Source organism: Capra hircus, chromosome 18, assembly GCF_001704415.2.
Source record: "Capra hircus breed San Clemente chromosome 18, ASM170441v1, whole genome shotgun sequence".
In the NCBI taxonomy this organism is placed as follows: Eukaryota; Metazoa; Chordata; class Mammalia; order Artiodactyla; family Bovidae; genus Capra; species Capra hircus.
This window is the reverse complement of record NC_030825.1, coordinates 41,416,279-41,429,546: the sequence shown is the minus strand read 5'-3', so window position 1 is coordinate 41,429,546 and position 13,268 is coordinate 41,416,279. Positions and strand designations below refer to the sequence as shown.

The following is a 13,268-nucleotide window of genomic DNA, read 5'->3' as shown; positions in this document are numbered from 1 at the left end:
GTCCAGAAAGCAAGCTTTTTACCATAATTTATGGCTTTGGCGGGGAATGCTCATGTTTACTCTTCAGAACCTGAGAGATCAGTCATTTGACAATCTTTTCCAGCATTCAGAAAGCACCATCCCGAGAGGCCCAAATCTTAAATCACAGTCCAGATGTCAGAGCTGGAAAAGACTTCAGATACCATCTGGAGTCCAGCATCCTCAAACATCAACGACTGGAGGAACCAGCTGGGGTCTTAGAGAAACAGAAAGCTGTCTGGGCTCCACCCGTGGAGTCTGATCGCAGCCCAGGATCTGGCTGCTTTTAACACGTATCCTGCAGATTCTTGCTCAGGTAGTGCCAGAATCCCACTTCAGGAAGCCCTGATCTAGTCTCAAGACCACACTTGACAGATGGTGACACAGAGGCCTTGGAAGACTTCAGAACTGGGTGACTGGATCAGCACAACTCCACAGCCTGCCCGATGCAGAACTTTTCTAGCAGCTTCCGCCATCTCTCCCCGCCTGCTGGGCATCTCCTGAGTTTGGTAGCCATAGCCCCACAGCCTTTCCTGTCTCTCCTCTGGTGGCCCCAGGCCCTCCAGGTAGGTGATTTCCTCGGTTCTCCATGTTGGCCCTGCAGGCCTCTGCCGAGCCCACGTGACCGCACTCTTATATGTCCCACAACTGCCTGGATCCAGAGCCACTTGCAGGGAGCCGCCCTTGCCCACCCTGCCCACCTGCGTGTTCATTTCCTTTCCCAACCAGACTCTGCCTGGCCCCAACAAGAGGGCTTGGGAAGAGAAGCTGTTTGCAGAAATGTGAGAAGCTGGAACCCTCTGAGCTCCTGGTATTGGAGGGAGGGAGCAGCTGAATCGAAGTTCCATGGGCAAATCCTGGAATCCTGTGGTGATGGGAGCTCAGGGTCCAGCAGCTGGGTTGGATGAACTGGCTAATGGTCCGAGCACCCCATAGAGGGGTGTGGGAAGGCTGGGCCAGGCCAGTATCTGAGGATGTGGGTCAGGGTGCAGGGCACAATTAGTCTGTCCCAGCTGGGACATCTCCATGGCTGTTAATGGACTGAATCACGTTCCCTCCAGATTCCTCTGTTGAAGCCCTGGGCCTTTAAGGAGGTAATTAAAGTTAAATAAGCTTAGGAAGGTGGGGCTTTAATTCCATAAGACTGGTGTCCTTATAAGAGGGAGACATCAGCGATCTCTCACCTCTCCCCGAGTGCACACAGGTGGTCATCTGAGGACACAGTGATGTGGCCAAGGAGAAAGCTCTTACCAGACAGCAACCCTGACAGCACCTTAATCTTGGACGCCCAACCTCCAGAACAATGAGATAAGAAATGTCTGTTGATTAAGCTGACTCCCTGCAGTATTGTTATGGCAGGCTGGGCTAATAAGGCATGGTCCACACTGCCCCTCACCCTCCAGGTGCTTCATCCTTTTCCTTTTCATCCCGAGGCGCTGGCCTGTCCTTGCAGGCCCCGCACTGTGGCTGTGTCCTTCTCAGAACTGGCCCTAGGGGATGTAAAGGGCCTGGGGCCCACTCGCTCTTGAGGGGGACAGTGGGTCACTGTACCCACGTCTCCTGTCTCGTCCCGTGGTGTTAACTGTTCTGTTGCTTCACAGGCCTCTCTTGGGGCACAGGGTTCTCCCCTGCCTGACGGCTTATACACAAGGCAAATTTCACCGTCTCACAGGTAGCCTATGTGTCCAAGGCCTCAGCTCTGCTGGCGCTCTGCTCCCTGGGCAGCGGAGATGGGAGAGACTGGACTGCAAAGTACTACAGCGCTCTCCAAGACAAGCCCTGTGCTGCAGCCCTAGGGACACAGCCAGCCCTGTGTAGCCGCCTGTGCAGTGTTTAGTACAGTTTCATCGGGATTGCTCACTCACAGTCAGCGCCCAGCCCGGCCTGGGCCCTCCCCACCCCCTCCTCTGCCTTTGAGGATGGCGTGGTCCATGGGGCACAGAGCCTCATGGCCCCTAGGGACAAAACGGGCTTCCAGAAACAGGCAGCTCAGTAGCAGCTTCGTGGCAGGTGAGCGTTCTCACCAAGTCTCCTTGGGGAGGGGGAGAGAAGTATATAAACTAAACAGCCACTCACATGGAAACTTGAGTCTGCGCCAAATGAAAAACAGATTTCACATGGCAATTGGTTCCAACAACTTTTCTGGAAAGCAACTGTATATTTATACAACATTGGCCGCCTTTTACATTGCAGAGGGGTGGGTAAGAGCAGTGGGATTTAGGAAGTGATAGCACCTATGCTGTTACCAGTGTGGCACTTTCAGACAGCCGGAAGAACAGAAGCTGTATTACGGGAAAGACAAGAGATTCCCTCAGGAAGCGGGAACCCAGGTAATAATGGATGCACTCTTGAGGTATCTTCCCATCCTAAAACACATGGCTCTGGAGCTAGACTATAGGGTTCAAATCCCAGCTTCACCTCTCTCAGGTGGTGAGGCCCCAGGCAAGCCAGTGCTCTGAGTGTCTTTGTGGCCACACCCAATAGCTGTCACTGGGTCAGGATGCCCCGTCTGAGGTGGTGCTGGGAACTGTGCTCCAAACCACAGGCAGCAGTGGCTAGACTACGGAGAACACCCCAGGAGACTCAGACCCTCCTGGTAAGTGAGGGACAGCACGTGCAGATGGAAGCAGGGTCGAGCTGCCAGGCATGAATGACCGTGGGAGACTATCGGTGGGCTCAGCCCTCAGGAGGCACAGCTAGGCCTTCTTGCTGTTCTCCAGTTGACGGGAAACCAGCGTTTACGCTCCCCTTATCGTGTTTCTCGTCCCGTGAGGATACTGAGCGGGAAGTGCTGAGAAAGCAAGGCTCTGGCACTGCTGCTTCTCTTGGAGTGGAAGCAAAAGGCATGTGGATGCGCCCCCAGTTTGTCATCAGGAAGCTTCTGCCTTCACCTTGTTGACCAGCAAACACCTGCTGCTCAAAGGAAAGGGGTGACAGGGTCTTCTAAGCCACATGGCTTTTTTAATAGCAGACCTGGAAGGCTGGTCCCCACCCTGTTCTCATTCGGCTGGTTTGTACTCAGGCCTGCATAGAAGGGCCCCAGCTACTGGCCCACGGGCACACTGCGTGCAGGCCTGGGGTCAGACTGGAGAGCCATGCTTTTTGGCAGCAAAAATGGAACCAAGAGTCACTGAAGGCGGCACCGTTGGGGACTCAGGCTTCCTTGCAGGTTAGACCTTGGCAAAGGCTGTAGTCTTATTTTCCCCTCAGTCCCCCTTCCTCTGGAGCCTAACAGACTCAGGAATTGAGAACACTCCATAGGCTTAAGCTCCCTGTACTGGAACTTTCTTCTGCTTTCTAGAAACAGCAAAGTAAACCGTGGTTAGGTCAGAGCTTGACAGAAGGCATGATTTAAAGTAACGCGTCGAAGATGCAGGGCACCTCTGAACTACTGCACTCGGCGCCTCGTGGCACCGAGAGCAAAAGGCACAGGGCCGGGGCAGCCTCAGGCCTCTCTTCCCTTCCATCCTGGCCGTGCTGCAGGAATCACTCCTGTGGCCTGTTCACGCCCACATGCATATTTTATTATCACACAAACTACTGATTTATCAAACAACATTCTGAAAACACAGAAAAGTATGAAAAGAAAAACCAAATAAACTATTTAGGTCAACTTGTGTTAATCCTGGTGCTTTCTGCCAATCTTTTCTCTCCATGGGAGTAATATAAAAGCAAGAGCATCTATAAAGACACATCGCTCTGGTCCCTGAATTCTGTGCTCAGTACAGTGCTTCTTTCCAGATGACTCAATGTCCTTAACGCTGATTTAAACTGGCTGGAAGTGGTCTATGACCAGAACTGGCCTGACCATCTCTTCCCTGAAAGGTGGATGTTTCCAGTCTTTGGCTGGCATAAATAATCCCCTTAGGCAGCAACAGCTCACAGGTCAATTGTTCCCTTGGCTTTGAACTTTTTTGCAGACCGCTCACTTGACCGCAGCTGGAATTTGCTACCATAAATGTAGGAAATAAAGCCATCGATCTCCACGGTGAACACACAGTTTAGCTTGGGGATAACTGAAAAAAAGTGAGAGAAAAAGGATAAGGAAAAAAATCCTGGCAGTAAGTTCACTTTTACAGAAACTATTATTCCCAAGATGTTTGTATTAGACAATAAACAAAGCGACTAGGGAAAACATTAGGAAATGCAGGAACCCACAAAGTTAACAATACCAGGATGAAGGTGATGATTCTACCAGGCAGCCAATTTACTCACATTTTAAATATAACTCAACACCTAGTTTTCAGGGTGAAAGGCTATGAACCAAACTTCCAGAATCAAAAGCTCCTAGAAAAACTGCCAGAAACAGGTCTTACCACATAACTTGCAGACAGACTCATGGGGTTATGCTTCTGGGGAAACCTGTACACCACTTTCTGAGGTTTAAAATGACAGCAGAGGAATATATAGGGAAATGGAAGCAAGCTGCAAGAAACCCAAGGGTCAAAAATTAAAGGAACAACCCCCCCCTGTGGTTTTGAAATCTCTGGATTCGTGGGCAAGGCAGGGGTGTGGGAATCCTGACAGGCCAGGTGCTTCTCTGCCAGAGTGGTGAGCACGACAGACAGACGAGCGGGGACTCGCCTCCCTGGATCCCAGGGCGCGGGCTCTGGGAACTCCAGGGGCAGGCGCTGCCTTGGCTTCCTCCCTACTAGCTCTCTGGCTATAATTTTCTGGGAGGCAGCAGCCTTTGGGCAGGTGGAGGGTCCCAGTCCTGGAAACAGACCCAGGTGTCTGGAGGCACAGCCAAGCAACCCTTCCTTTCCTTGATCATGTCTGGCCATGGCGGCTGGGCTGACGAGTGTCTCAGGGAGAGTCCGGGGTGCCAGGATGGTCTTTGTAGGCTTGACATGTACGATAGGCAGGGATCTGCTGACTCGAAAGGCCAAACTACCTTTAGAGTCCCGAGGAAAGCGCCAATGAGTTGGCTGGGGCGGCCACAGCCAGGGCCATCCAGTCACGTACCTTTCAGGCGGTCTTCTTTAGTGATGATTTTGAAAACATGCTTTGTCTCTTGTAGAAGGATCCCTGTAACACCCACATAGGAGGGGCACTTGGATTTTGTAACTGCAAAGGAAAAGGGCAGTGCAGGGCTCAGGCCTCTGTGCTGTTAGCGGAGCCACAGGCTGCCAGGCCTGTCGGGGATGAGGGCTCTGTTCCCAACCTTGAGCCAGCAGAGGAAGAAAGGGCACCAGGCGGGGCGCGGTGAGGGGCAGCACTCCAATCCTAAGTGTTGGCGACTCAGCTGGGCATGGACAAACCCAGGTTTCCCAGTCCCTTACTGCGGTGTTACAGCCTCTGTGCTGCTCTGGTAAGGTGTCCTTCAGAGGGCCTGCTGCCACAGGGGTCCTAGGCAGGATTTTGGAGCCAAGAGGTCACACATGTATCCAATACCACCAAGACCCACAGTTGGGTTGCTCTGGCAAGGCCAGGTCTCACTTATAGGACCTGAGTGAACACCTGTTCACCATGGTCTTCCTGTAACCTCCTACGCTCTGGCCAGAATGGGCGGCCACTCCAGGTCACCCAGCAGTGAGCTGCCACCACGGCAACAGGCCCCTCACCTCCTCCAACCCATCTCCCATGTAGCCAGTACATGGTCACGGAACACCTGCTGTGTGTCTGGCACTGTCCTAGGCAGGAGCTGGGCACAGCAGTGAAAAGGGCAGTCCTGGGTCCTGCTCTCAGGGAGCTGTTGTTCTGATGGGGGAGGGGTAACAAGTACAGACGGCTTTATTTTCTGATAGTGATGAGTGCTATGAAAAAAACAAGGGCAGGGAAATGGGGGAGAGGAGTCATCTTTAGTAATGGTAGACCCCTGGGAAGTGACATCTGAACAGAGACCCAAATAACGAGAAAGAATCCTGTGAGCACAAAGAACTCCTGGGCAGAGGGAAGAAGCAAATGCTAAGACCCTGAGGCAGGGCCAGGCCTGGTGAGCAGAAAGCTGGTCAGTGTGGTTAGACCTGCTGCCCAAGGAGACTGCATAGGCCATTTGGACCACAGTAAAGAGGCAAAAAGGACAGGACTTTTTCAGTTAAAAAAACCCTCCCTCTGGCTGCCTGGTCAGGGGAGGAGCAGTGTGTTGGTAGGAAGAGGGTTAGGCGGCTTTGCAATAATCCAGGGGAGGAGCAGTGGCTTAGATTCGGATGTTAGGGTGTGCTCATGTCTTGGAGGTGGGGATGAGGAAAGAAATGTGGATGCCTCCGAGGTCTCCGGCCTGAACAGCCAGGGCGACTAGTGCGCTATGAACTGTGGCCCTCAGCAGTGCTCAGTGGCGTCACTGACACTGACCTCAGTGGCAACTGAGATGACAACCAGGGGGAGGGCTGATCTGAGCAGAGGCCCAGAGTTCTACTTTGGATGTGTAGAGTTTACAGCGTCTACTGCACATCTGGGTGGCTATATCCAGCAGACAGTTGAATTCAAAGAGTTCAAGGGGAAGGTCTGTGCTGGAGATGACAACTTGGGGACTGTCGGTCCAGAGCTGTCATTTAGAACCACGGGACTGTTCAAGTTAGCAGGCTGTGTGTGAGTGCCAGCAGGGGTCTCTGTGTGGAGAAGGCACACAGAGACCATTTAAGAGTATCCAACAAGCGGCCAGAACTGACTAAGACGTCTACAGTCATCTCCTATCCTAAGTGCTGGTGATGTGTGATATCAGCAGTGAAAGGAACTGTCACTGAAGGATGGCTTGGGCATCCGGAGGATGTGCTCTTTAGGCAAATTACCTGAAACAACAGCGCCGTGAAGGTCTGCCTTTAGAAGCTTGGCCTGAATCATCTGTGGCTGCCTAAGAGGTAAACAGAAGCCTTCAGTGTATACCATGATAAATTCTGAAAGGAGCAAACAGGTCTACAGACTTCTGCAGCCAGGCAATGCTGATAGCAGGGTCCCTTGGGTTCTGCTCCAAAGGGCAAGGCTTCAGAATTGTGACTCACGTGTCTGGTTTGAGGCCATTACATAGATCCCGGATGTACTGTTTCCAGAGTTCATGTAGAGGAAGAAAAAGACTGTATCTGTGGCAAATTCAGATAGAGGTAAAAAGTCAGGCAATGTGACATTTATAATATATGACAATATGACATCCAAAGAGCACAGAGCTGGCTTGATGCCAAGGACCGTGACCTGGATCACTGGGGCCTGGGTGCAAATCCTAGTTCTACTTCCTGTAACCGCACTGAAATCCAGTACTTTCACCTCTCAAATCTTAGTTTCCTCTGGTAGAACACTCTCAAGGCTAAGTTCGTGCTAAGGAGAAGAGAAAGAGGTTGCCTTCCTTTGCCCCTTCATCCTTCCTGCTGGTTAGATGCAGCTGTGATGGTTGGAGCTCAAGCAGACACCTTAGAGAAGACGGCGCCGCAGCAAGGGCGCCCCAGGCTGCACTCTGGGGTGTCTGATGGCTGTGGAGCTGCCTGTGCACCAGCCCAGGACGGCATTCAACTGGGCTTTTCCCAAGAGAAAAGAAGCCACTGCTACTGGCTTATTGTTTAAGTAACTGCTGTTTGGAGGTCTTCTGTTATAGGAAGCGGACCTCGATAAGCCCTCAGTAAACAGGAGAGGCTGGTTGTCATAAGTCCATGTGCAAGGTGACAAGGTCTGTCTGGAGGGTGAGAAGTGGTGGGGTGCAGGGGAGGAAGCAGGTGAGAGGACCCCGAATGGGCCTTCTTGATGTTTCATGAGGAATCTGCTTAACGAAGCTACTGGTTAGAGAAAATGAGGACCTCAGGCTGAAACCCAAAGTGGACTCTATCGGTAGGGACATGGGCGAGGCACACCAGGGGCAGGCAGTAGCCCCTTCCTCCTCCCAAAACCCAGCTGATTTTGTGAGGGGGCCGTGAATAAAGTTACAGATTCTGTCTTGTGGGATGTGGGAGGCTATTTGGCTACAGATCTTGGAGCCAAAGCATATGAACAGTCCTAAGACATGCAAATGCAGAACTGTAGCCAAGGAGGGATGGAGTGTCAGCTGGAGGGAGGAACATGTCCTCCCACAGAGAGAAATGTCTCTCTCAAAACTCCTGAAACACATGGGCAGCACGTTCTTTGGCAACAAAACCCCAATGGGTGATTCTGTCTAGAGCTATTAAAAGCTACAGAGAGATATATGTTAAGAAGTATCAGTTCCTTTTGTTCTAAGAAAACCATCGCCCTGTTGTCATGGGCAACAGACTCACTTTTGGCACTGGCCTTAATAGTTAAGGATAGGACAGAAGCCAAATCCAAAAAGGTCTGAATTGGTAACGGAAGGCTGCCACCTTGTGGCAGAAATGGGAGAGGCTCTCTTAGCTAAAGCGGAGCAGGGGCTTTCTAGCTTCCCTAAGTGAAGTTGCTCAGCGGTGTCAGACTCTTTGCAACCCTATGGACTGCATAGCCCACCAGGCTCCTCCGCCCGTCCGTAGGATTTTCCAGGCGAGAATACTGGAGTGGGTTGCCATTTCCTTCTCCAGGGGATCTTCCCGACTCATGGATCGAACCGGGCCTCCCGCGTTGCAGGCAGACAGACTCTCTATGGTCTGAGCCACCAGGGAATCCCCTAGCTTTCCAAATCTGTACTTAGTACTAGGAAGATTACACTGCTCACGTGGAAAGGCAGGAAAAGCTCACCATACCTCTGCTGCTCTGGTTTAATGTCAAAGAGGCGCAGCTCCCTCCTCTGCTTGGCAGAAAGGCCTTTAGATTTCTTTCTCTTTTCCTTTCGCTTCCGATGAGTGAAGTACTCCAGGACAACGGCCTTGCGTTGCAGGTGGTCCTCTAGGGCTTGCTGGCTCATGCGGGGCATGCTCCGCTTCAGGAAGGCCCTCACAAAGGCCTTGGCCCGCTGGGCTCCCGGGTGCTGCTTGGGGACAAGACAGTGCGGGGCTGCTCTGGTTGGGGCCACCCAGGCCCCCGGGCCCTCCCACACCCACCGCAACAGCAGGTGGCCACCTTCGCCGACCCACCTGTCTACCCACCGAGGCCCACACAGCCTCTTGTTGGCCAAGTGTCCGCCAGCCCAGCTGGCCAGAAGTGAAAGCCACATTTAAATGTCAATTTGTGACTGCCACACAGATCACCTCAGACTCCAACTTCCTACCCTACTTCTTTGAGGTTAGTTAAGAACAAAAACAAAAAGCCACAGCAAAAACCCAAATGGACAAAAACACTGTATTTGGAAGAAAAGATTTCTCTCATCCTTGGAAGGGAGGAAAGCTTGAGAAACAATAAGGCAACAGTATTTAATCAATCATGAGCAAACAAAGGCAAGCGATGGCCTCGAAGGAAATGACCCTAACACTAGGGAAAAACAGCATCATCAAGAGCTCCAGGTTGGGCCCAGCCACAGCAATTTTGACACTGGCCGTATCATTAATACTCTATTGAGTCTTCAGCCGTGCAGACGTGGCTTGGTACTCTCCTAGTTGGTTCTGGCATTGCATGAAGAAACTGTCAGCACGCCTTAGCCCTGCGCATTCACGCTTCTCCACACACAGCAGAGCATCATGTGGCTGTGACTGAGCACCTGCACTTAGAGAGTTTCTGGGCAAAACAACTGTCATGACTGCGTGTAATTCTTGAAAGAACAGGCACTGCTGTCCCTCGAGTTGAAGTTCCACCAGTCTCTTCCTCATTCCAATGCCTTTGCCCAGATGTGTGCCACAGCCCTAGGGAGGTTCTACTGAGGCCCTCTTGGCAGGGCCATTTCCTGGACTTCTGTTGCACTAACTGGGCTGCAAACACCTTGGAGCTCAGGTGTCGATAGTAATCAAGCTCTCATTTCATGGAGCAGACATGGGCTTGGGGATGGGTGGGAGATGGGGATTAATGTGAAACACACAATCTTCAAGGTTCCCCATAGTAAGGAGGGCAGTCAGCTTCAGCTCTGTACTTTTAAATGCTAAGTAAAGATTCACTATCATCACTATTATTATTGTAAGAAGACATTTGATTAAACACCTAAGTGGCCCACCTTTCATGCAGAAGCCAAATAAAGGTATATCAGTCTTTCAAGATCTTGATTTCCTAAGTAACTCCCTCCTTATGAGTCACCAGTGAAGCTTTTACCAAACTGACACAGTATGTCTGTAGCACCCAGATATGATCCATAAATTACACTTATGAAAGTCCCAGTTTACGAAACCTGACTCTGGGAAAGCAGGCCAGCAGAGCAACAGGCCTTGATTAACCCTAACATGCCTGCTGGAAACGCGAGGGTAAACTGTGGGAAAGTTAAGGAGCCACGGAGCCATCTCTGCTATCACCTCTGTTGCTCCCAGACCCCCTGCCCAAGCACCGTACCTGAACGTCGAACTCTTTTGCCTCTTTCTGAGAAAAGGCATGGTAGGCCACACCTAGGGGAGGAAAAAAAACACACACACACAAACATGGAAAGATCAATCCTGTTGGCTATGGCTATAAAACCTAAGACTTTTCTAACTGTGAAAAGCACTTTGCTTATTGAGGGACAGATGGGTCGTAAGCACAACAGCAAAGCTTACTCAGATGTCTAAGGCCCTACCCTCCAGCCACATCCGTCCATCCTAGCAGTCCCAGTGGTGTGCCTTAGAACAGAGCTTCTCAAACATGAATGTGTGTCAGAATCTCTGGAATCTGTTGCTCTAGAACTCTAATAATGTATCTCATTTAAAAGTTATGTGACAGGGCTTTTCAGGATGGGGATACTTGAAACTATTACATTTTGTTTACTGTTTGATGTTTAAAAAAAAGACTTCTCGCATTTTAGTATCAATGAAGCTGAGATGTATCATACAACTGATGGCATCCTAAATTGATAAAATACCATAGAGCTTTCTTCAAGCTCAAAATACATATTGCTCAACATGGTTTCAACCTTCAAAAATTTTCACACTCTTGTTTCTTAATTTCTTCTGAAGAAAACCACAGTATTGGGGACAGAATATGGGTATGAAGCGAATGAGACAAAGGCCTGGTTTAAGGGCCAAAGGACTAGAAAATATGGTTCACACTACAGTCTAAATTCCATCCCAGCTCTGTTGTGTGTCCCTGAATACATCTGAACAAACAAACCAAGGTGGTTACAAGTTTTATATAGAGAGTATGATTCTCCCTCAGCTGGAAGACAGGGATTGAAATCTGTTTGTATAAAGTAACTTGCAGGGTCTGGAACCCCAGGTATGACTGCAACTGTCACAGGTGCCTAGCATTAAACCCAGAAGCCTTTTTTTTTTTTTCTCCTATAACAGACATCTAACAGTTATTGAGCCCTCAATACTTGCCATGCCCAATTAAAAGCTATGTATATTCTACCTCATACTTTCTGAGTGACCATTTTAAAGGTGTTATTATTCCTATTATATAGTCCCAGGTGGCGCCAGTGGTAAAGAATTCGCCTGCCAATGCAGGAGACACAAGAGAAATGGGTTCAATCCCTGGGTTGGGAAGATCCCTTGGAGGAGGCAACCCACTCCAGTATTCTTGCCTGGAAAATCCCATGGACAAAGGAACCTGGTGGGCTACAGTCCATGGGGTTGCAAAGAGTTGGCCATGACTAAGCGCGCACACACACATTCCTATTATGCGCTGAGAAAACTGCAAGTTCAAATGTGCTGAGACACTTTACTCGATCACATAGATTAAGAGGCAGAAGCGGAACTTAAAATCCAGTTTTAACGGTGTTATTCCCCCGCCTATATAAATTGCCTCGGGTGCTTGCTCACCTCCTCTACGCTCAAATTCTCAAAGCCTTGGGTTAGTGGTATTGTTCCCCAGCGCGCTCTCTGCGCTTTACACCAGAAAAGGGTCGTTCACAGAACAGGTGGCTGGTCAGGCACCATTATCAGTACCTTCAGTTCAGATCAGTCGCTCAGTCCTGTCCGACTCTTTGCGACCCCATGGACTGCAGCACACCAGGCTTCCCTGCCCATCACCAACTCCCGGAGCTTGCTCAAACTCATGTCCATTTGAGTTGGTGATGCCATTCAACCGTTACAAAAGGGGAAACCGGGTTGTAGCGAGGAAAAGGGACCCCGCCACCACGAGAGACAGCAGCCAAGTCAGACCAAGGCCTTGGGCCCTCCTCCAGCACCACCCACCAGGGAGCAGGGCAGCCCCCCTCCCCCTCCTCCCGCGCAGAGAACCCGACACCAGTTTCTAGTTCAGAGACTGCGCCAGGCCAACCGGGACTCCGGGCCACAGTTACACTTCTACAAGGCGGAGCAATTCCCACGGCAGTTCCGTCCAGACTCCCCTGCAACCCTGTCACCCACCAGTACCGAGACCTAGTCTCCGGCTCCTTAACACCCCACCCCTCTCCAGTTTCGTGGCCCTCAGCCCGGCTTACTCGTCATTCTCGGACCGCTTCCGGTGCGCTGTGCTGACGTCTCCTTCAGGCGTCGCTCACTCTTCACCGGTCTCTACTTTCTTCAGCAGCCCTCGACCACTAGAGCCTCTCTCGTCCAAGTTTGTGGCGCTGACGTTCCTTGTGCCAGAAGTCGCGCGGGAAGCAGGTTGACAGGCGGACGACCTGCTACCCGGAGCTGGAGTCTCGAGCTCCTAGCTCGGGGATGGCGCCGCCCGTGACGTCACCGACGCGCGCCGACTTAGCCTGACGCCTGCGCCTCGGGGCGGACTCGCGCGCGCGGAGTACTACGGAGTGACTGAGTGTCTGTTTGGTGGGGATCTCTCAGTTTGTGTGTTTTGTAGGCGAGGGGCTGCCAGAAGCAGTAGGGTTGGAGTTGGGGAGTGTGGAATGTTTGTGAAGTCCTGGAATACACCGACACCAGTCGACTTGGAGAGGACGGAGGGAGGTTGGGGACGCGAGGAGGGTGGAAATGGGTTTGGGGATAGTGGTGGTGGTGGTGGAGGAAATGAGTTCTGTGCGATCCCTAATCAGTGCTCGCTACAGAGTCAGCGGAGGCACGGAAGTTGGGGTAGGAGGTTCTTGTTTTATCTCTGCTGCTAGCTAGCTGTGTGATCTCGCTTAAGGCACTTTCCATCTCGGGGCCTCACTTTTCCCGTGTGCTGTGAGTGGGGTTGGGCTTGATGGTTAGGTTCTGACAATAAGGTAAGAGGCAAGGAATGGATTCTTACTGCCCTGGGGATGAGTTCAAGAAATGTGGCTGGAAGGCCTGGTGGAGATCTCTTACAAGTGACCCGATGGGGCACAGAATCGTGCAGCCTGAATTTTTGCCAGTGCTGAGCCTGGGCTGGGTGCTGCTCTGGAAGGAAAAGCAGTATGACACTTGTCTTCTAAGCAGGTGGTTCTCAACTTTCAGTGCAGTACAGTATCA

The 13,268-nt window shown here is 51.3% G+C and overlaps 1 protein-coding gene across 1 annotated transcript; it reads right to left on the bottom strand.

Annotated features, from left to right (window-relative positions):
* Positions 3,521-12,557, bottom strand: POP4 (POP4 homolog, ribonuclease P/MRP subunit). Its single transcript, XM_005692232.3, has 7 exons — positions 12,320-12,557; positions 10,297-10,349; positions 8,631-8,854; positions 6,960-7,037; positions 6,750-6,811; positions 4,984-5,085; positions 3,521-4,034 (listed from the first exon to the last, which is right to left on the bottom strand). The coding sequence occupies exons 1-7, from the start codon at positions 12,324-12,326 to the stop codon at positions 3,898-3,900; spliced, it is 663 nt and encodes a 220-aa protein (XP_005692289.1). The 5' UTR covers positions 12,327-12,557; the 3' UTR covers positions 3,521-3,897.

Bases quoted from the DNA above. Each gene is read 5' to 3' on its own strand.
- POP4 (XM_005692232.3), bottom strand. The intron at 8,855-10,296 runs GTACGGTGCTTG...GTCCCCAAGCAG, and splicing joins CAAAAGAGTTCGACGTTCAG to CACCCGGGAGCCCAGCGGGC. The intron at 7,038-8,630 runs GTATGGTGAGCT...AATTTGCCACAG, and splicing joins ATTAAACCAGAGCAGCAGAG to ATACAGTCTTTTTCTTCCTC.